This window comes from Eptesicus fuscus, chromosome 11 (genome assembly GCF_027574615.1).
Source record: "Eptesicus fuscus isolate TK198812 chromosome 11, DD_ASM_mEF_20220401, whole genome shotgun sequence".
Classification (NCBI taxonomy): domain Eukaryota; kingdom Metazoa; phylum Chordata; class Mammalia; order Chiroptera; family Vespertilionidae; genus Eptesicus; species Eptesicus fuscus.
In genome coordinates, this window is record NC_072483.1 from 50,743,875 (window position 1) to 50,768,047 (window position 24,173).

At 42.7% G+C, this 24,173-nt stretch overlaps 1 protein-coding gene across 2 annotated transcripts in view; it reads right to left on the minus strand.

Annotated features, from left to right (window-relative positions):
• Window positions 1–1,139: 1,139 nt before the first annotated feature.
• The window catches only part of CHN1 (chimerin 1), a 151,115-nt gene continuing 128,081 nt past the window's right edge, over window positions 1,140–24,173 (minus strand). For both annotated transcript variants that reach the window (XM_054723345.1, XM_008138536.3), the window contains 5 exons: window positions 15,966–16,139; window positions 15,124–15,201; window positions 9,484–9,621; window positions 3,258–3,363; window positions 1,140–2,010 (listed from right to left, as the gene is read on the minus strand). In XM_054723345.1, the coding sequence (XP_054579320.1) occupies window positions 1,839–2,010; window positions 3,258–3,363; window positions 9,484–9,621; window positions 15,124–15,201; window positions 15,966–16,139 (668 nt within the window). In that variant the 3' untranslated portion in view covers window positions 1,140–1,838. The remainder of the gene's footprint in view (window positions 2,011–3,257; window positions 3,364–9,483; window positions 9,622–15,123; window positions 15,202–15,965; window positions 16,140–24,173) is intronic.

Consider the following 24,173-nt stretch of genomic DNA (forward strand, 5'->3'; position numbering starts at 1 on the left):
TGGCTTCTGCTCCAGGTAAACCGTTGGTTCTGATAAGTACCTACTCCAGAGTCAATCACAGCTATTCCTTTTAGGAAAAGAACAAGGTAATTACATTCTGATGAAGCAGATTTCTTGACAAATTTCCTTACTGAATTTCCCCTTTAAAAGGACTCTGTTCAAAAAGAACTTCAGCCATGAGCATGTAGAAATTCATTCGGTTCACCTAACCCAGGAACACAGACACATGGTCAGATTTCTCTATTTCCAAGCACTGCCTTCCTGCATAGTGACTTTCAGTGCTCTCCGTTTTAAAGAAAATTAGTTACAGAAAACGAATCTCTGTACTTGATTCATTTGTGTGTCTGATGTTGCCTGGTGTAATGACATTATTCGTAGGGGACTGTGGTTAAGAAGGAAGCTGGGTCAGACTATCTCCTGAATAACCAGCTTTCTGAATATAAATATTAAAACACCTACTAACGCCCTACTGTAGCCTAGGGGCAGAAATATGGAAAAATCCACAGTGCTGCAGTTCCCATGATCTTTGAGATAGTCTTGAAAGTGGCAAGGACTGAAATGGTAAAAATGAAAATGTTTTGTACTTCTTTTACTTTTAAAGCAGGACAGAATTGTAGTTCTGAAAGGGCGCTCGCTTGGTTGACAGGGAAACAGACTTGGAGGGTCATTTGCTCAGAGCCGCAGGGGTGGCCACTGCGAGGGTGAGGCTCACGCCCTGGTTCCTGCAGCCCACCTTCCCCTGCTGGCAGGTTGCTGCCTGGGACTCATCTCAGGCAGCCTATCCTCTCAGTTACATGTCAACACCACGCACATCCAACAAAGCAAGTGTTTGGAAAGCCACTCTTTCTAGTGAGCCTTTTTTCTTCTCATGGTTCTAGAAGGAACTCCTGCCTGTGCCCCCAGCTCCAGTTGGGAAAATAGTCTAGATTTCTGTCACCGTATGCAAGAAGAAAAATGAATCCAATGAACGGGTGTCCTAATTCTAAGCAGTTTTAAATTATTATTTTAGGAACTCAATATAAAATTTTCAATAGTAAACAAGAGGTGAGAGGGCTTACTGTGTTACACAAGTGGCATAACACATTTTCCCAAATATTTCTAATCGTGGGGAAAAAAGCAAGCTATCAATATTTTTAATTTCTAAAAGCAAAATTTAATAAATTAATAAATGCATGCCAGATAAAAACACAAAATTACAACTAAAACCCAATAATTTAACAGAAAATGCTCTGCGTTGTATTTTTTTATTGGCATGGATCATTTACTAAAGTAACAAATCTGAAAACATTTTGCTTTTTTGCTGGAAAGAAAGTACTATGTCTGAGAAGAACGAAGAGAACCCGGAAATAAAGCATTGGCGAAAAGTAGGCATATGTTCTAGTCTATGGCAGGGCAGCGGCCAGAGGTGCTGTTCTGTCCATTGATGTGCATGTTTATGAAAGCGCCAGACACCAACGACAGAACCCAAGCGAAGTCATGACAGGTTCACTCTGCGAAACATGCTGAATTACAACCACAGACTACCCAGGACGGAGAGCGGTGCAGGCTGCTGTCTCCTTTGTATGGGTCCCCTTGCCAAACGGGGCTAATCATGCAATAGCCTGAGTTTCTCTTAACATGATACACACCCAGGGTTACTAGAACTGGAAAGCGTATGGTCACTGTTTTACAAGGACAGCTGAGCGGTGCTACAAAAACAATGGAAAGTTCCTTCATTTTAAACTGGTTATATGCCCAAACTGCTAACCAAGGAATAATGCAGCTAGGAGAGCCAATTAAATTACTATAAAACATTCCTTCATCTGTAAAACACTTCTTTTTCCTCTCAGACTAAAAATCTAAAATAAAATGTCTTCATTTTTGATGAGCAGCTCTACCACCAGTCTCTGATACCGGATATCGTTCAGTGCAGCCATGGCGTCTAGTTCCGGAGATCTCATAAGGGTGGGGCCGAAAACAATCCCAAGGTTTTCTGCATTCATAAGGTTCTCCTTTTCATGGAGGGTCACTCTGAAAAATACAAGCAAAGGAGGACGATTTTGTGTAAGCCACGCGGTTCTTCACTGTGCTTTGGAACAAAATAAAAAACAAGGTGTGTGTGGGTTCGGTTCTATTTGTGGATTCTCTGGCCACAGCCTGAGCTGCAGGGATGTCTGAAATAGCAGAGAAGGAACTGGGTCGTCCTGATGGTTCCCTCAGCCCTCCCTCCCTCCTCTTTGGCTATCTGGTTTCCTATAGATTATTTTTGCAAGTGTTAGGGAGAGAGTGGTTGTGACATTGATAGGAGATGGCTCAGCATAAGCAACCTTGTCAGAGAGAGTAAGTGTTTATATTTTTTACTGCTACGCTGAAGGCACAGAGACTACAATTTGAGAGTTATTTCTTCTGTGTGGAGTACTTAACTGCATCCATATATGAAGCAAACTTGAATTTACAAGTGAAGCTGTAAGCAAATGACATCAAAGTTTTAACTCATGGTGCTTTTAAAGAGGAGAAACGTGTAAATATTAAAAGCAGCATGAATTAAGTATTCATTTCTGGATAACTCATGCCTAAAGGCATACAACATAGATGTCAAGTTCTGCTATCTTTTTTGTTGCTGATTGGTCTTATATTTCAAAACCCTAAAACCACTAAATACTGGTCATATAATTTTGAAAACATTGCTTCAGCTGGTAGAGATTGACGGTGACTGAGCAGGGAAATAAAGCTCCATCATCATCAATCACTGTAACACATTAAACCAGAGTAACAAAATATTTCATTTTCCATTCCTCCTTTACCCCTTACTTTACTCCATCGTTTTTTTTTACAGCAATATTTAGTGCTGGCAACATCAATCCAATATCTACAATCCCAGCACCAAGTCTGAAGTGCCTGTTTTAGAGAAAGAAGAAGAATGATCCTTCTTGTGGGTTGCTTTGCTCTTTATTATGCTAATGCTAGTGTCTCTACAGCTACAACCTTTCCCTTTCCATAGAAATGAATGCATGTCCTTGGCAGGATACTAGTATTTCTAACATATTTGCCAACACCTAGTGCAATCGTAAATACATTCCTGTTAGAATCAAGTGTGTGTTCAGCTTTGTAGTGCAGAATATTTTTAGCATTCCTTCTTAACTTGTGCAATTCCACACAAGACAACAGAGCTTGTGTTTATTCATTCAATGGATCACTTGTCCTTTCTTGCACATTTGGTTTCATTTCATTCTTAAAATGTGGATGCAGCACAAGTTAAGCATTGTAGTCTGACTTGCCTCTTCAGATGCGCCATGAGGTACCGGAGGGTCTCGCAGTGAGCGGGCGGCAGCAGTTTCAGTGCCTCATGAAGGGTCTCTAATTGCTCATCAGGATCCATAATTTCTAAAGGAGCGAGTTGAATGAATACGAAGGAGGAAAACGTTAATAGACAACTGGTATAAGTGGTTCATTTCATTCTATTCTGTTTTAAAACTGGTAAGAAATGCTTTCTCACAGATCCTTGCCTTGGAAAGTATTTTTAAGGTTCAAGCCTCAGATTTCCAAAGGCTTAGTTTCAATGTGACAATACCATTTACTTGGACTTTTGGGGAGACCACCCAGTTTTTTCACTTGAAAGTCTTGAGTCTGGTAACTATGAAAACTGGCCATTGGATATATAGGATGTAACTATGGAAAATTCAGACACATATCTACATACAAATAATAACTTACACACCCAAGTGAGGTCATCTCAGAACATTACAAACATATTTAAGGAATGCTGCATTGTTCAAAATATTTTGAAAACCTCCTTTCAGAAAGCAACAGTATAGAAACTATGCCATCCCTTTGCCCCTGCATCCCCTGTTAATATTTAAGCTTTTTTCTTTTTCAACCAAGAAATATATAATCTAATGTTTACTTCTTTTATTGATTAGATTTAGTTTTAAATTACTATGTGTTATCTAAAATAGTTAAATCTGCCCTCAAAGCACAAAGATACTCTACTACTTAGGAGATTCAGAAGCCACATGCAGACTCTGAAGCAATGCCACATGTTCTGAGTGACAACAGGGCCCGTCAAATAAATGGGACTCTTTCAAAGGTGTGAAAGGTGTAAACTTGCAGGGGCACATCTTCATGTGCATGTTTTAGTTCTGCTGTGTTGGCCAAAACACCAGCACACTCCTGTGAGGTTACAGATCGCATTACAATAATTATTTCCGGAATCAGAAGCAAGAGACATCTTTGGAATTCCGTGCTCTCATTTAGCACATTTCCTGCATCTACCCAAACATCATGGAGATGGGGTGCCTTTAAATGTTTGGTTTCAGGGCAGTTGCCAAGGGACCCAAATCAGAACAGCAGCTGTGAGACGCTGGAAGGCCACATCCAATCAGAACCTGACAGTCAGGACACAAGAATCCCAGGCTTTCAGATTTAATAAAATAAACCAACTCAGAGGCAATGTGCTGGAGTCGGGTAAAAACTGGAATGACATGAAAGGTTCTCAGTGTTGGCAGAGCAGATCTGATAAATTTCAGAATGTAAACAGTGACTGAAGCTTTTTAATTCAAAGAAACTTTGGCCATTTCGCAATTTCTGCCCAAAGCTTCCCCAGAGCTTCTGGTTCATTTCTTAGGGATGAAGAATGTATTATTTGACATTTACCAGGATAAAAAATGCATGGTCTCTGAACCTGGAGGCCTTTAAACAGTGCCACTTAATAACAGCAATTCCAGATACTGAAATTCCATCACTTAATTTCTAAAATTAAGAGAAGAAATTCCATTTACTATAGAAACCTTTAAGTAATTGGAAGCTACACTATTCTGAAAATTGAAAAAGGAGTAGTTTAGTTTTCCTTTAACGTCCACACGTAGTCCGTGTAGGGAGAATCTTGAGATGGTGTGAAGTTAAGGGCAGTGTTGGTGGGATGGAAACAAACAAAATTCCCGGTTCATGGAGAGCTCACTTTCCCTACTGGAGGGTGACTGACAATAAATAAGCATATGTATCTTTTAGCTTACACTGTATTAGAAGGAGGCAAGCGCTATGGAAAAGACATTGGATGTGCTGGGGGGGGGGGTGTAATTACACATGGTGTGGTCAGGATGGACCGAGGCAGTGGGGGGACGAAGCACATAGAGATAGATCTGGGGACGGTGGTTCCAGGCAGAGGAACAGTCAAGCAAAGATCCTGAGGGAGAGAAGGCTGGTGATGTTTGAGGAAAAGCAAGGAGCCAAGTGTGGCCACAGTAGAGTGAGCAAAAAGGGTCCTAGGAGAGGAGGAGCCTCGAAAGGTTAGAATTTACTGAGAGAAATGGGAAAGTCATACCTGACATACCTTTTTCATAGTATCTCCCTCTGGCTGCCACATGGGAAACAGATGATGGGAGGGGCAAGAGTAAAAGCAGAAAGGTCATTCCAGTAATAACTGCAAAAATCCAGGTGAGGTGTGACACTGGCTTAGACCAGGTGGTAGCAGGGAAGGTGATAAGAAATTGCTGGATTCCAGGAATATTTTAAAGGTCGAGTCCATAGGAGTTACTGATGAGGGATGCATGAGAGAGAAAATCAAGAATGAGCCCAGTTTGGGGCTTAGGTAATGGGGAGGATGGACCCACCGTTAACTGAGGTAGGAAAGATCTGGGCGGAGGAGGCTTCGTGGGGAAGAGGAAGACATCTGAGATGCCTTTCAGACCTGCAAATGAACTGCTGCCTTGGATTAACCTGCTGCTCAGGGAGAGGTCCAGATTGGAGCTAGAAACCTGGGAACATGACAAAATGCACTTGAATACACTGATATCAAGTTGACAGAGACTTACTCTGGAATTCACTTCTCTTTTCCACTTTGAGGAAAACCTTTAGCTCTAGGAAGATCACAGCGTCATTTAAGAGGGAGATAGACAAATGAAATGCATTCAGAGGTGATAACCACCAATCCTGCTTTGAATATATGGAAGGCTTGCACATGGACAAGGGGGATACCAGGACCACTGCCAAGGGGAGGGAGCTAGAAGCGGGCAGAGCTCTGTTGTGCACCGTGGGGCTCTAAGACTGTGGAATCTGTCACCAGTGGACTGGCTGCCTGGACAAATGATTCTGGGGTTACTGGGTATTTAAAAAAGAAAGTCTAGTTACATGACTCCTTAGAGTATGTAAAAACTAAGATTCTGTGGTTCTCAATTATAAAATTATGTTTACTCATTGAACAAATATTCATGGAGCATCTATTATGTCAGCAAGGAGCTACACGGGCGCTGTGGGGAAATGAACATGAGCAAGAGAACTGCCTGGAAGGGGCTGCAGTCTAGAAGGGAGGACAAGAATGAGCATAACCTCTGACCGGAGGGAAGACGCTCTGACGGGTGTCCAGGCGAGCCTGACATGAACACAGAGGAGAAAGTTGGCCGAGGCAGGGGGACAGGAGAGAGAGAGATGGCATTTGAGGGAGGTCTGGAAGGATCTGGAAATACAACACTGGGGGGGGGGGGGCAGGAAATAAGCACTCTGAACCTGGACCAAGATCTAGTTGAAAGCTCTTTTTAAATGTTACATTCTTTAGAGAGAATCTCAAGTACAAGAATAAACGTAGCCGAGCAGAAGCGGGGAATCTGGGCAGAGCGGGCTCTGACTCCCAGGCTCCTCTTCGGGACGTTCACGCTGCTCGGGAACCAGAAGCCTGGGCTTCGTTCCTGAGTTTATCCGAGTCACTCCCGGTTACACACCGAGTCATGCAGCTTCTCTAGGATCTGGGAACATTGCTGTTGGACCCTTGGCCAGGGGAAGCGTTCCAGGTCCAGTACTCCAGGGCTCAGCGCTGGCCGAGCGGTGCGCATGTGTGGAAGCTGGGCTGAGGAGCGGCCCCGGGGAAGCACCTGTTCCAGGCCTTCCTGCTGTACTGCAGAGATTGCTTAATGGGTGGGGGGGCAGGGGGAGGAAGTGAGCAGAAAAGTGCTGGGGAGACCAAGACTTCCAGGTGGTTCCTAAGGGAGCATGCAGGGGACTGTGCAGAACGTCAAGCCTTTCGGTGGGATGCCTGGCCTCCTCTGCCGCCTTTATCACTTTCTGCAGCCACTCCCCTCCGGCTTTCAACCAGCGGGAGTTCTCCAAAGAAGGCTGCAACAGCAGAGCTCAAACAGCTTTTGCAGGAAGAAGCTTTAATATGAACTATGACTTTTTGTTGGGAAGGGATGCTACTAAATGCCAGAGATACCCGAGACCTAAAGAACATGGCCCAAGGATTTTTAGGGGCCAGAGATAAAAAAAAAAAAGTCCAAGAGCACGTGCATCCGGAAAGGTCAGCTAACTGTGTCCTTCTTTCCGAAGGGGCTCCTGTCCTCTGTGCAAGGCTCTGCCCCCTACTCTATCAGGCGACCCAGGCAGCACGCAGACCGGAGAGAGCGAGGGCTTTGATGTTAGAGATGTGGGTTTGAACACCGCTGCCACCTCTTCCAGTGATAGGACTTGGACAGTTTACTTATATCCTAAAACATCTTCTTTATAAAATAATACCATGGGCCCTGGCTGGGTAGCTCAGTGGGTTAGAGTGTCATCCCAAATACACCAAGGGTGAGGGTTTGATCTCCGGTCAGGGCACATAAAAGAGTCAACCAATGAATGCATGAATAAGTGGAACAACAAATCGATGTTTCTCTCTTTCTCCCCCTTCTTCTATTTCTAAAATCAATTAAAAGATAAAATAAAATATCATGGATGTAAAGTATTGAGCATAATGCCTGGCACCTAGTACTGCTCTATAAATCTGAGTTTTTCTTATCTTCCATACCTGCCTATACAGATAGGAGAACGGCTGTATCTATGCGTCTAAAGAATGACACGTTCTACTCCTAAAAAAGACAGGTACAGGACACAATGTTCCACAAATAATTATATCAACACCGAACATGCACAATACACATTTATGTTGTATATATGTGCTCTGCTAGGGTTTCTGTTGTCATGGATATCACACATGAAAATAGTCGATTTAGGCAAGTCTATTATGCTGTGCTTTCGCGGGCTCTCTGAGGGGTGAGCGGGGGCTTGCTGCTTTTGGACAGGTCTGTTTCAGACACAAGTCCCAGAACAATGACGAATGGTTTGGAAGCATAAAGAGGGAGATTTTCCTGAGCCACCAGGGTGGGTGTGGGGAAAGAAGGTGAGGTATTTGGGAGTGCGGGGCTCAAGGCCTTGAAATCCAGTAAGCGAGGCTTGGCTTTTTCTTCCACGTAGCTGAGGCAGTGTGTAGCGTTCGGAATCTGGGTTTCCATCACTGCATTGTTCTCTGCTAATTGGCTGCCGTGGGTCAGGCTCAGAAGCCAAGTTGTAGTTTTGTCCCAAGCAACACGGGGACAGGAACACCATCTAGCTGAGCCCCCCGCGTTGTCCTGGGCATCACAGCAAACTGTGGGGTGACTGAGCACCCCTTTGGGAGGTGTGTGTCCAGTGTTTTCCACATCAATGCCAATCTGACCACTCTTTATGGGAAGCAACGCCTGCCCCACGAAACAAGAACCTCAGCAATAAACCCAGCCCAAAATGAGAAGAGTTAAATTCCTACGGGAGAGATCTAGGGCCTTTCAGGCTCAGAAAATCTGTAAAAATCAGGGCAATTCTCATGGCTGTTCTCTACATGAGAGCTGAGCTGACCCGCAAGAAATGAAGGCTCCACAAACCACAAGAATTCTCAACAAATGCTCTGAAGGGGAAACTAAAAATTAAAACAAGTAAAGTTTGTGCTTCATGAAATCTCAAAGTCAAAGAGCAAATCAGTGTTACCAAGGAAGTTATATTTAAAGATCAAGACATGTGGCTTTTAAGAGAGACAAGCAAACGACAGAAATAGCCTATCTTTTCTTAAAACATGGTAATGCCGACAGTTAAAATCTGTTCAGAATTCCCTTCAAAAAAATGGAGCATGAATTATAGGTATTATTTTTTTTGTACTATAAACAGAATTTCGCAAATGAGCCTTTGCTTTTCCTCATTTTCATCTTGACTAGAACTTAAAAAACAACTTCTTACATAAACCAGTACTCCTTAAAGTGGGATCTGTGGACCAGTGCCAGCTTACACACTGCTAATGGCCCATCACAGAGTGAACATGGGAACTGGGAGGGAGAATTTAGAAACTTTTATTGAAATCTGACGGTGATTTTTGTGCTCGCTGAACCTAACAACAAAGTAGTTGATCTTGTTTTTTTAGTTTTATTTTTCCAGTTATTTTTATTTTATTTTACAAAGTACGGTCCGTATCTCAGGGGCACTGGTAGAAGCCTTCCTTTGGAGAATGAGCGTTAGCTAGCCCGTTACCAGGAAGCTTCTGGTGGTAGATGTTATAAGTCACCCGTGTTGGAGAACAGTTCAAATTCTTGTGAGCATATATATAACCATAGAGAGGGTGAGGAGGATATTTAATGAAATACATTCAAGATACCCAGCAGAGAACCCCGGGAGGAGGGGTGACCCAGGAGAGGCAGGCTGTCAGGGTGTTGGGGTGCGTGCCTGCATACTTACTGGCGGACTCTATGAACTTGGGGTAGGCATCATACGTGATGAGTGGAATCGGTAAGTCCCTGAAGTAGAGTTTCAGTGCACCAGTGATGATGTTGATATCTTCATATACGTTCACAGAAATATCTGCTTTCTCTCCATCTTTGAAGGATGTTAAAAGAAAGAAAAGTAAATATTTGGATCCACAGCACTGTTTTTATAAATGACGTATTTCTGTGTACAGTTTTTAAGGATGAGCAATGCTCCCATTTTTAACATCAGCTTCAGTGTGCTAGGTTATAGAAATGATCAATACTCTGTGAAAAGCGAAATCTATTTTTTGAGTTTTCTATTCTAAAGTTACTTTTCCACGTTACTTATGAAGTGAAAATCAGAAGAGAACTCGGGTCAAAAGAAATATTTTTTTTTAATTTCATGGCTGCTTGAGAATTCCCAGGGGACTAATATGGGATTGCTGCTTTCCTTTTTAAAATAAACACAGAGAATGTGGAAAGTGACAACAGAGGCACTCTTAACTTACAGAAGACCCCTAGCACCAAAGGTCTCTAGTCTTTGTGCTTTTGTACCACCCCAGGGTCCCACACAGAAGTTTGGAGCTTGCCTGAGTCCGAGGGGGTAAAGGAGATGGTGAGAAGAGAGTAAAACAAACAAAACAAAACAGAACCATAAAATGTTGAAACAACAAGAACAGAAGGCATTACAAAGTGGAGGGACTTTTAGAGGCGCTGGGCCCCTCAACTCCCAAGCAAAGCTACCTTCCTTCAGGGCGGCCTCCCCAAGTCCCCTGGCATTTAATACTTTACTTGGTTAAAACACCTGAATTTTCATCTACTAAAGATTTAATTTGCATCCACTCTGAGCTAGAGCCTATGCTGGCTTTCTTTGCTCTGTTTGGTTTATGAGAGATTTCTATGGATTACACAGCAGCCTCTTCACCACACACCTATCAGGACAGCTACAATTTAGAACCCTGATAACGCCCAAGGCCCGCGAGGATGTGGAGTGACAGGAACTCTCAGTCACTGCCGAGGACAATGCAAAAGGGAACAGTCACTGTGGAGGATAGGCAGTTTCTCACTAAACTAAACATACTCTTACCACCGAATCCAGCAACGGTGTCCTTGCTTTTTACCCAAAGGAGCGGAAAACCTGCGTCCACCCAAAACCCTGACACAAGGGTTTATAGCAGCTTTACTCACAACTGTCAAAAAACTGCAAGCAACCAAGATGTCTTTTTAATAGGTGAATAAATTGAGGTACACCCAGACAGTGGAATACTTTTCAGCTATGAAAAGAAATGAGCTCTTGAGCCAAGGAAGACACAGAGGAATTTTAAATACAGTAAGAAAGTAAAAGAAGTCAGTCTGGAAAGGCTATGTCCTCTGTGGGTCCAACTATAGGACATTCTGGGAAAGGCAAAACTATGGTAAGATCAGTGGGTGCAGGGGCTCGGGGCAGGAGGGAGGGATGAAGTGTACAGCACAGGGGTTTTTATGAGAGTGAACGTTCTGTGTGATACCGGGATGGTAGACACATGACTTCACACATCTGTCAAAACCCACAGAACTGTGCAATGTAAACAGTGAACCCTGATATAAACTATTGACTCTAGTTAATGTGTCAATATTGGTGCACAAACTAACAAATATATTGTACTAATGCAAGATGTTAATAGGGGAATATTAACATCTTGGGCCAGAGCATGAGAGGAGGGATTACATGGGAAATCTCTGCTCCATTTTTTTGGTGAACCTAAAACTACTCTAAAGGCTATTTATTTATTCATTTATTTTTAAAGCAGCCTCTTTTAAAATGCAAATACCTTGGCCTGTTTGACACTCGCATGAGTGTCAATGAGATCACCAGTGTCCATCTCTCACACTTGGGATGGAATAAAATGTAGGGGCAGTACAAACTGGGATAGAGTGCCTCCTGGAAGGAAGGCAATTATTTAAAGTGAGCCTGCCATGAATGCTTCACGGGGCGGCCGGGGGAAGCATGTAGGTGCTGGGCCTAAGGATCTGCAGAAAGGGATGCAAGCACAATGGGAATGTAGAAAAATGACTTGTCAATTTTTACTCAGAAAAATAGTTTCATTTTCTTCTGTATTTTTCTATGAGAATCCAGATTTCAAATATCCTCCATCATTATTGGCTAAAGTACCATTTTTGGTTTGGAAAGTAAAGTCACAATTTTTATAGTTCAGCTACCTGATAGTGTTGACCAGAATTTGGAGGTTGGTCTGAGAATCTTCTACCACTCAGACAATTCTTTCTATGGTAAAATATTGTGTTCATTGCATCTCAGTCCACTCTCCTTTCACTTACTCCTCTCTAAGCCACAGCACCTTTCAGTGCCTTGACAGGTCAACCTCAGGGCCTTTGCACAGACTCCGATGCTGTCAGGGACTTCACACAGCCTGTTTCTTTGCTACCCAATCAACATACAGCCAGCGCCTACCCATCCTTTCAACGTGAGCATAAACATTTCTTCTTTGGGAAAGCCTGTTCTGGTCTCCAGCATCCCCCTAACCCTAACAGACTAGATTAATTCCCCAGTTATTAATATTTTCCTTTATGGCGTCTATTAAAATAAAAATCAATAGCCATTGTGTGATTATTATTTAACTAGAGGCCCGGTGCATGAAATTCGTGCATGGAGGGGGGTTGTCCCTCAGCCCAGCCTGTACCCTCTCCAATATGGGACCCCTCAAGGGATGTCCAACTGCCCGTTTAGGCCCGATCCCACCGGGAACGGGCCTAAACGGGCAGGTGGACATCCCTCTCACAATCCAGGACTGCTGGCTCCCAACTGCTTGCCTGCCTGCCTTCCTGATTGCCCCTAACCGCTTCTGCCCGCCAGCCTGATCACCCCCTAACCACTCTGCTGCCAGCCTGTTTGCCCCCAACTTCCCTCCTCTGCCGGCCTGGTCACCCCTAATTGCCCTCTCCTGCAGGGTTGATCACCTCCAACTGCCCTCCCTTGCAGGCCTGGTCCCTCTCAACTGCCCTCCCTTGCAGGCTGGGTGCCTCCCAACTGCCCTCTCCTGCTGGCCATCTTGTGGTGGCCATCTTGTGTCCACTTGGGGCAGGATCTTTGACCACACGGGGGCAGCTATATTGTGTGTTGCAGTGATGATCAATCTGCATATTACTCTTTTATTAGATAGGATAGAGGCCTGATGCACGGGTGGGGGCCAGCTGGTTTGCCCTGAAGGGTGTCCCGGATCAGGTGGGGGTTCCCTTGGGGCATGGGGCGGCCTGAGCAAGGGGCCTGTGGTGGTTTGCAGGCCGGCCACGCCCCCTGGCAACCCAAGCGGAGGCCCTGGTATCTGGAATTTATTTTCCTTCTACAATTGAAATTTTGTAGCCTGGAGCGGAGCCAAGCCTGGGGCTCCCTCTGAGGCCAGCAGCCATTTGTGTTGGGGTTATAATTGAAACTTTGTTGCCTTAAGCGGGTGGGCCTGGCCAGGGTGTGCGGAAAGCTTTGCTTCCCCTGTTGCCGGCAGCAACCCTGGCCTGCTCTCTCAAGCTCCATTCTGCTGCCATTTGTTTGAATTTGTTTACCTTCTATAATTGAAACTCTGTAGCTTGAGTGGAGGCCTAGGCCTGGCAAGGGCAGGCGGAAAGCTTGGCTTCCTCTGTTACCTAGGAAACCTTGCTCTCTGTGGCTGTAGCCATCTTGGTTTGGGTTAATTTGCATGCTCGCTCTGATTGGATGGTGGGTGTGGCTTGTGGGCATGGCTTGTGGGTGTGTTGGAGGTATGGTCAATTTGCATATTTGTCTATTATTAGGTAGGAATTATTAGGTAGGATGTGAGCCCGCCATGAATGCAAGGACCAAGTATACATAGTTAACTGCTGTATCTAAAGTAAAGAACGTGGTGCCTGGCACACAGTAGCTGTTACTTAAGTGTTTTTGAATTAATGAATCATGGGAAAGTAGATTTTAAAAAGCTAGGAGCCTAAAATATTAATACTCTGGGACTCGCTATGCATACTATTCTCAAACTGGTTCCTTTAAAACCTGCTTTTTGAAAAGCATCTATATATTCTCTTACATCTATTTTAAAGTAATATAAATGCATTCTGTAATTTGATTTCTGGATACTACATTCTAGGGCGTGGACGCAGCACAGACTATCCCTGCCTGCTTTATTACTGTCGGCCCTGACTCTTCAGACAGGGGCTCTCCTGCGGGGGTCTCCCTGGAGGAAGGCTCAGGGTTTTTTGTTTGCTCTGACCTTCCCACGGACCTCTCCCTGTCCTGGGCACAGAGATACTTGCTGTTCCACTGGGAGATAAAGCATGGGAAGGCTACAATGGCATGTGCTGACCTCAGCGTAATTCGTGCTCCATTCAGTGACCATCTCCTAAGTGAGGGGAGATTTTCCAAATTCTGCCTTTTTACTTAGAACTGAATGAGTTCATCCTAGCATTCTATGGATCCTGCCCTTTCCCCCTCGGAACTCATTATTTCAGGGCTGTAAGCCTCCCAAAGTGCTCAGCTGGGTGGTCGAGGGTGTGGCAATACGGAGCCAAGGGGAGCTCTTCAAGCTTTTCCAAATCTGTTGTCGGTGTTTTCAGAGCACAAAAAGGCTGTCTTGTATTTTTAATGAGAGAAAACTGCTGCGATTTATTTGCTTTCTGGGCCCCGTGGAAACATTCAGTTTCTTTGTCAGTGTGAGTTGGAGAACCCTGGCCAGTGGCTGGAGACGGACATGCTACCTTCTAGAGGGAAAAAAAAAGCCTCTTTAACCTTCAATTGGGCACTGATTCGGGACTCTTCTTGATGCTTATGTGGATTTAGCATACTGTTACTTCGCTTCATCATCTTTGACTTTATCAAACTGTTGGGCTGGCCTAGATTTCCTCATGTCAGATGGGCAATAATACTTAAATTTATTTTTGTCTTCTGCCTGTGTGGGTGTAAGAGCTGTGTGATGGGAGCGGAGGGCAATGGGACTAGAAATATGTTCTTGCACAGGACAGAGGCTCTTTTTGTTTCACTCCCTGCATTCATGGTGACAGGTCTTCTTTGGTACCACCTTATTCCAGTACTTAAAGACAAAATGGAGACCCTCAGGAACAAATCTAAATGTAAATGTTAAAGACAATAGGCGACTGAGCTCTTCCTTGGCTGGGCCCCTCCTCCCACAGTGGGGTGGGTCCTATGCCAGAAGGTGGCTCGCTCCGCTCCTCAGAGCTTCTTGTCCCCACACAAGGGTCAGGACCTGGGTCTCCCTCAGTCAGAGCTGGTGATGAGGATGCAGGGAGGCAGTTAGAAGGGCCACTCAGACTGGGAAATCTGAGATCTGCAATCACTTAGATCCCCTCTCCCATTGTCCCCATGTTTTTTGGTAAATTAAATTGCTTGGCATATATTTTAGTGAACTTAGAACCAGCCTAGGATATTGAAATACAGGTAATGTAGCTAAGTTTTATGCTTTTTTCCCCACCATGAAATGTAACAGTTTAATACAACCGAAAAAAATAATTTTAAAAATCAAAATCTAAGTCTTTTTATTTGATATAACAAGCATCAATGGTTCAGAAAAATAATGCAAAGAATAACGTAAGGTATTGTGCGTTTTTGGCAAAGAGTATTATTGCCCTGAGTTAATGAACAGGCTGAAGAACATACCTCTGTCAAAAGCCATCTTGACATCTTCAATGAGATCACTAAATCCTGACACTCGGTACAGTCCTTCAGAGTTAAGACCTGTGAATAAAGCAAAGGAGCTCATCAGTTTCTTTAAAATCATGCCTTTTCTTCAAATTTTAACTTCTTGCCATACTTCAGGCTGAGGAAGTAATGTGTCGGAGAGAATGATAAATATACATGTTTAGAAACCTCTTCACCTTTTCCTCCTGAAATAAAACCATTTCACTGACAGTTCTTTAGCTCTGACCTGCTGCCACCTGGATATTTGTAATCTGGCTCATCACTGTGTCTAATTAGATCAAAGATGTGAAGTCTTAAGGGAAATAATTCCTCACCCTAATTATACCATAAATTCTTTTACATAACAGAAGACTAAGATAAACTATATTAATAGGCCCACGGCAATTTTTCCCAAGTGAGAAAGAATAATTAGGGTGCAGCTCTGGTTTTGGGCCTGGGATAGTTTTAATAGAGCATTACACCTTTGCTTCTCAGACCCAAGAAATAACACACACCAAAAAACGGAACAATGAATGGTATCTACATGTCAACTTTGAGACATTTATGGAAACATCATCCATAAACAGACTTTTAGGCATATTTCCTATAACTGGTTAAATGTACCTAATGTATCTTGAAATGAAGCTGTTTAATTATTTGTTAGAGTAACTCCTCTCAGACTTTCAGATCATTTGCCATCTGAAATCATTTCCCCTAAACTTCACAAGACAACGGGGTTGTGCAACGAGGCACCCAAAATAGCCTTAGGACTCGCACCCCGTGAATTACAATCGCTCTGAACCGCTCGGGCAGCGCCTCACCTCTAGATTCAATTTCCCTGATGCACATGTCCACCACCATCGGCCGCTTGGTGATGTGGGCTTTCACAAGTGTTGTGAGGTCACAGCTATACACCTTCTTGACATGTTTCAAGTCTGGCTTACAGTCATTTGGGACCATCTTGGAACACTGCTTATGAACATTCAAACCACAATCTAAAAAAAGAATGAAGAAAGAAAAAATTCATTATTGTTTTCGAGTTTTGAGCATTCTGAACTATTTTAGCAAAAGACATTCCAGCTTGAACTAGGTTTAAAAGGGAACTAGCTCCCAGCAGACCCTATTTTTCCCATCTCTTCTCTTACAAAACTTTTTGAGTTTTAAGTCAGAAGACCAAACTTCTAGCTCAGGCTTTATCATTTATTTGCTATTATGATCTCAGGAGAATACCAACCCAACCCAAACCAAATGAGTAAGTGTTTAATTAAATATCTATAAAATGTAATATTATGCCAATTAGCCAACTAAAATTTTATCCATTTATTTCAAGTTACATAAAAATATACTTAATGTGGAATATAACTGCATTTTAATATCTAAAAATAGCGAGTTATTATTTATTACTATTATCATCTCTAGCTTACTAATGCCAAACACTATTCCAAGTGCTTTATATTTATTACTAGAAGCCCGGTGCACGAAATTCGTGCACGGAGGGGGGTTGTCCCTCAGCCCAGCCTGTACCCTCTCCAATCTGGGACCCCTCAAGGGATGTCCGACTGCCTGATTAACAGGGAGTCGGATGTCCCACTCACAATCCAGGACTGCTGGCTCCCAACTACTTGCCTGCCTGCCTTCCTGATTGCCCCTAACCACTTCTGCCTGCCAGCCTGATCACCCCCTAACCACTCCGCTGCCAGCCTGGTTGATGCTTAACTGCTCCCCTGCCAGCCTGTTTGCCCCCAACTTCCCTCCTCTGCCGGCCTGGTCACCCCTAACTGCCCTCTCCTGCAGTGTTGATCACCTCCAACTGCCCTCCCTTGCAAGCCTGGTCCCTCTCAACTGCCCTCCCTTGCAGGCCGGGTGCCTCCCAACTGCCCTCTCCTGCTGGCCATCTTGTGTCCACATGGGGGCAGGATCTTTGACCACATGGGGGCAGACATATTGTGTGTTGGAGTGATGGTCAATCTGCATATTACTCTTTTATTAGATAGGATAGAGGCCTGATGCAGGAGTAGGGGCCAGCTGGTTTGCCCTGAAGGGTGTCCCAGATCAGGGTGGGGGTTCCCTTGGGGCGTGGGGCGGCCTGAGCGAGGGGCCTGTGGTGGTTTGCAGGCCAGCCACGCCCCCTGGCAACCCAAGCGGAGGCCCTGGTATCTGGAATTTATTTTCCTTCTACAATTGAAACTTTGTAGCCTGGAGCGGAGCCAAGCCTGCTGCTCCCTCTGCCGCCGGCAGCCATTTCTGTGGCAGTTAATTCACCTTCTATAATTGAAACTTTGTAGCCTTAAGCAGAGGCTGGGCCCAGACAGGGTGTGTGGAAAGCTTTGCTTCCCCTGTTACCGCCGGCAACCCTGGCTTACTCTCTCAAGCTCCGTTCTGCCACCATTTCTGTTTGAATTTGTTTCCCTTCTATAATTGAAACTTTGTAGCTTGAGTGGAGGCTTAGGCCTGCAACAGCTTGCGGAAAGCTTGGCTTGCTCTGTTACCTGGGAAACCTTGTTCTCTGTGGCTGTAGCCATCTTGATTGGGTTAATTTGCATACTTGCTCTGATTGGCTTGTGGGCGTGGCTTGTGGGTGTGTCGATGGTACGGTCAATTTGCATATTAACTTTTTATTAGGTAGGATTCCATTTAAACTCACAAAACTCTATGAAATGGATACTATTATTCTTATCATTTTATAAACCTGACAAAACTGAGCACAAGGGTGTTAAGTAATTCACCTAAGGTCATGTGTTTACTCTGTAGGGAGCTGAGATTCAAGCCTACGATGATTCTAGAGTCTGTGATTGTAACACTACACTATATTGACTCTACTGAAATTATTCCTTTGCTCTGTAGTTTTACTGGATTGTAACTTCTACGATGCTAGAACCCAAATATTTTCTAGTTAATATTTATTTTAAACAGGAAGAATAGAGAGGAAAATGAATATGTTATTAAATTAGACTGAAGAGTGATAAACCATACCTGAATAATCTATATATACATATAAAAGCCTAAGTGACCATTTGACCGGTAGCTGTGATGCGCACTGACCACCAGGGGGCAGACGCTCAACACACAAGCATGGAAACATAGAACAGACTGATGAATCTGAGGGAAGGAGGGAGTGGGGAGGGGAGGAAGAGATTAACCAAAGATCTTATATGGATACTAGAGGCCTGGTGCATGGATTCGTGCACTGGTGGGGTCCCTCGGCCTGGCCTGTGGGGACAGGGCAGAAATCAGTAGTCGATATCCCCCAAGGGGTCCCGGATTGCGAGGGCGGCCTCTAGTTTGAAATAAAAGTCATTTTTATGTTTTCAAAACATAATCCATTTGTTTTTAAGTTAATGAAAACCTGATGCTGACATCGTGTAAATCTGAACAAAGTGGGGTATATATTGTTTATAACCAGGTCTTAATAAAAACACTGATATTTATACAATGCCGTGACAACTGTCTATGGTCCTTGAACATGCTTTAGTTTTGCTTGCTGTTCTGGCAGAAAGGGGAGCATAACATTGACCTCATGGAATTGTTATGAGAATTAATAAACCAATGCATTCAGGTGCTTTGCATATTATAAAATGTTTGACAAATGCTGGTGATCAGATGATTAATATGACTTTTAGTAATGCTGCAATCTAGTTATATATAGTAGTAACCATGAACAGACAAGGAAAATTAGCCAAAACTTACAATGAAATTTTCTTTCATTAAATATATAGATACTGCCAACAAATAAGAACCTAAGGTCTGTGGTGACTATGGGAGGAATTCATATTTACTGAGCACTTACATGTGCAAAGACAGGCGAGATGCAGCGGGAAGCTGAGTGTGCACATGTGTGCAAGTGGGCAACACTGGAGACGGCACGGCCAGTGGTAACAGTGCCCAGACATGAACATTGCTAAAGAACAGCTTCTTCTTTGAATACGTAAAGGCTTCTAGAGCAAAGAGCTCAATCTGTACTATCTGAAGAAATGATGCAACACCATTCTGTATAGTTAAATAACGTCCAAATGAATACATGATTGAAATTCCAAATTCCTCTTTATATCTATGAATAAGAGTTCTGATTCAATATAAGGCAAATCAATGGCAAAATGACCGTTTAAAAGACCTGTTTCCCCTGAACATTTTACTATTTTGTATAACTTCTGAAACTTAAGAGTTAGATCTAGAATCTATCAGTTGTGCAATTTTGAGTGAGTTACCTAACTTTTCTGTGTAGCAGGTATATAAAATAGGAATAATAGTATTTATCCATTATTAGATCAATTTTTATCTATTAGGTTAATACATATAAAGTGCTTACATGTAAGTAAATTATAAGTATTTACTTAACTATTTCTGAAACATTTTGAGAAGCTTCTCACATGAGGTATCTCAGATTGTTATATGGCATTGTCATAACCAGCTTATGGTCAGAAGTTAAGTGGAACTCTAGGGCCTTTCTGTTTGTAGATATGAATACCAGGTCCTGAAAAGGACCTGGATATTTGGGGTTTTAGTTCTTCCTCATTTACACTGTTCTTAGTACATTTTATTAACATAAAAGTATCTCCATGTAAGTACATCATTTTTCTCTAGCTGCTCTTAGCAAATTTGGAGAGTTTTCAGCCACTAATTTTCAAATATTTTTTCTGACTCTTTGTCCTCTTCTGGGACTCCAACACACAAGTTAAATCTTCTGTTATTGTCTCATAGGTCTCAGTTCACTTTGTAAGATCTATTTTCTCTCGTTTGAATTGGATAATTTCTATTGATCTACAAGTTCATTGATTCTTTCCTCTGTCATCCCCACTCTGCTACTGAGTCCATTCATGAGTTTAATGACTTTTCAGTTCTAAAATTTCCATTTAGTTATGTTTTATAATTTTATTTACTTTATGATATTTTCTATTTTTTTTCATTTGTTTCAAGGGTATTTTTAATTGCTTGTTGGAGCATTCTTGTGATAGCTGTTTTCCTTGTCTGACAATTCCAACATCTATGCCATCTCAAAATCTGTTAACTGTCTTTTTTTTTTTTCCCCATCTGAGTTGAGATTTACCTGGTTCGTGGTATAAAGTATAATTTTGAACTATATTCTGGATTTTTTGAGTGTTACAAGACTTTGGTTCCTATTGAAATCTTCAAGATTAGCAGGCAGGTAAACTGTTTAGATTTAGAGTGTACAGTCTGGCCTACATCCTGGCTTACTTTGGTAGGCCATGGTTCAAAAGTCAACCTAGGTTACAAAGCCTTTGTAATGCTTTTGCAGTGTTATTTTGCCTACCCACTTATATGCCACTCAAATGGCAGGACTCTACCCCACATTCTGGGGAAGAGGGAGGGCCACCACCTCCTACTTACTGCAGGGAGGGCATGGAAGTTGGCGTTTGCCCACAAATCTGGCTGAGGAGTGCTATGCTGTGTGGAACTGCAGGGTGGGCACAGTGGACAGAGTTTTGATTATGTTCTCAGTCATCTCATTAAAGCAGGTGAGGGATGAAGGCAGGGCTCTGCCCACAGACTTGGGCTAAGAGGGTACTGCTTCTACTGTAGAAGTGGGTGGGGATGAAAGCCAGGGTCCACCCACAAGCTCGATCAAGGAGGGGTACCACTTTCTTCCTGCAATATAGTGATGGAAAACAGGGCTCCACTCACACACAGGAAAGAAACGCACCCTTGCTATTGCAGGGTGGGGTAGAAAAGAGGGTTCTACGCAGACTGCTGCTGCACATCCAATGGGGAGGGGCAGCAATGTGGCTTTTTCATGGTGTTCACCTGGAGAACGGTAGGTGCGACTAAAAGATTTCTGTCCCACTGAACTATGCTTTTCCCAGGGTTTAGGCTAGGATGAGTAGGCTTTCCTTGGGATTACTTTTTGCTGATGTCTGTTGGCAATTATGGGTTAGGGGTTTCTCTAGTGCCCCGGCTGGAATACATAGGAGGTTAAAAACCAAAACCAAACCCTAAACACCAGGAGGCAACTCACTGCCGGGTTCCTTGAGTCCGGAGATCCCTAGTCAGTCTTCCTTCTTTTCTCAACCCTCAGAGTCTTCTGATAGTTGCTGTGTATATCTTGCTCACGGGATTTTGTTATTATTATTTTAAGGAACAAAATGAAACATATTTATTCATCTTGTCCAGAAATGGAAAAACTCTTACATAGTATTTTCAAGGTATAAAAGTCAGCAAAGCTTCCAAATCTAATAATTATGTTGATGTGCCTCATACTGTTTAAGTATATACACAGAAGCCACAGATCCAGTAGGAAGGGCTGTATGTAACAACCTAACCCAATGTTATTTAAGAAAGACAATAAAAGTTACTCAGCCACAAAGCCGTAGAACTGAGATTTCAACGCTGGCTTCCTGATTCCCAGCCTGTGGCATTAATGATCTGATATTTTCCCCTTTGAATGTTTGAAGTTATCTCCCATTTTAAACATCAGAATCCTAAGATTTCTGTCTGGACGGGCTGCCCTTTTCGCAGGGCTTTGGCTAGGAAGAGCAAGCTTTTCTTGGGATTAGTCTTTGTCGGTGCTTGTTGGCATTTATGGGTTGTGGGCTTTTCTAGTGCCCACATAATTTTTCTCTAATGGCCCAATAATTTGTGCCTGGGTGAAAACTGGATAAACTGATGACTAAGCTTAGACTTAGGGGAGAGGAAAGTTGGAAAGTTTTTAAAAAATATATTTTTTTATTGATTCAGAGAGGAAGGGAGAGGGAGAGATAGAAACATCAATGATGAGAGAGAATCATTGATTGGCTGCCTCCTGCACGCTCCCCACTAGGGACCAAGCCTGCAACCAGGCATATGCACTTGACCGGAATCGAACCCGGGACCCTTCAGTCCGCAGGCTGATGCTATCCACTGAGCCAAACCACCTAGTGTGAGGAAAATGTTTTAAAACTGATATTCTTTCTTCCACTTGAGTAAAATTAAACCATGGAACAATATATTGTGCTAAATTTTATAAATAAATGTCAAAGGCCACATTTTTGGCAGGATTGGATAAGAAGTCCTTCAGAAGACGAAGGGATAGGGTAAAGTCATTAAAGCAAAGCATCTTTATACCCTGAAGTTCACAGTGCCATATACTAGCTATGAGCTTGCTCTGAAAATTGCTGCTTCAAGGACCAGCAGTATATCAATTTTCGGTTTGCCATTAAGACTTTATTTGGTTTTCATACTTATTTATTAAAGTCATATAACTCTTATATAGTTCTATTTCTCCCAGGGAAGATCTACACTATAAATGAAAAAAAAAAAAAAAAAAAAGTCCATAAAAGATCATTTCATTTGCCGCATCTCTTGGTTTGGTGGGTTATTTTTATATTACAATTAAACCACATTTCCCCTCCCAATTATTCAAGTTAATAAGCATAGAATAAACACATGAAAGGAAGAATAAGAAATTCAAATCACATTTTATTCTGTCCTTTATTAATAAACTATTGGTATTACTTAGACTGCTAACTTTAGGATACTCCAATTTTCTTGGGCTTGATTACCCTAAAAATGTAATGTATCCTTTATTTAGAAAGCACAGAAATATACTTTTTGAAATAAATAGCTGCTATTATTTATATTCTATTGATAGCATTAAGGGGTAATGTTAATGTGTTTTGAAAGTAAACATAATTATTCTTTCTATTACATGACTGTTCATATTTTAAATAACTGCAAGTAAAAGCTCTATTTTTAAACATTTCTTAGTTGTCAACCCTCATCCACCTTGCATGTAGGAGAAGTGGGGATAACCTATTTCTAATTTACATTAGAAATCCCATAAGCAAAACTAAGGCAGATACCTTGTTCTTTGGGATATTTGTGAAAATACTACCTTTGATTAAAAGGGGCTACATGAAAGTTTTAAGCAAGTCCAATGAGTTTCTTGCTGGCTTACAAGGACAAACATAATTTTTTTAGGTATAGTCAATCAGAATAGTAATTAAAATAAACAACATTACTTCTACTTCCCTTCTTCAGCCTAGAAGTTAAATGCTTGCATATTTGAAGCAATAAATACATTTAATTATTAGGAAAAAAACTGCTGCTATTTCCCTTGGGTGCTGGCAGTAATGATAACACACTGGAAGAATAAAGTCATTTTAATAAGTAACCAATGCTAAGTTGATATGTCTTGAGAACAAAATTATCTGGCTAATTTCTTATAATATTCTGGTAAGACTAAAATGAAAGCAATTCAGGAATGCTGGTGGAAAGTCTTTTAAGTGGCAGGAATGTTTGGCTATGTCAATGATTATATAATAACTAGAGGCCTGGTGCACAAAAATCGTGAATGGGTAGGGTCCCTAGGCCTGGCCGGCGATCAGGGCCGATTGCGGGACGATCGGGGGGTAGGGGTGCCCTGCTGGCACCCGCCTTAGCTGGCCTGGGGCCTGCGGGCTGGGGGCAGTCCCTGCATTGAGCATCTGCCCCCTGGTGGTCAGTGTGCATCACAGAGACCGGTCGTTCTGCCGTTCGGTTGATTTGCATATTAGGCTTTTATTATATAGGATAATAGATCTATAAGCTTACATTTCATAAAGAAGGGAAAAGTGCTTTGGGAAACTATTCTATCTGAGCACTGACAATCCTTTGAACTTTACTTTTAACGTTCGTCTACTTCGATCATAAGAATTTTAGTAGGAGGAGCACCACTGCCAAGATGCAGTTGATCCTCTCCTGTAACATCATTTTGCTCACTGTAAAGAAGGGAAGGGAGATGTTGGTAGAGGTCCCTACTATGGGACCTTGTGCTAAAGGGGTTGGAAAAGATCATGACTGGTGTTCTCATGATTATCCCTGCTGCTCCCTCACTTGTCCTCGTCGGCTGTGCAGTGCAGTGCATAGCAGCAAGCCTCCTATTAGTTGGATTCAGTCTGATTCCTACAGCAACTTTTCCAGTCTGTTGATTGCACCACCACCCAACATTTTATATGCTGTTTAAAAAAAAAAAAAAAAAAAGAGGGGGCAGGTGGGATACAAAATCACTGCTTTTGGCCAACATTCCTTTAAAAAAGTCTTTGCCTGGCCAGCGTGGC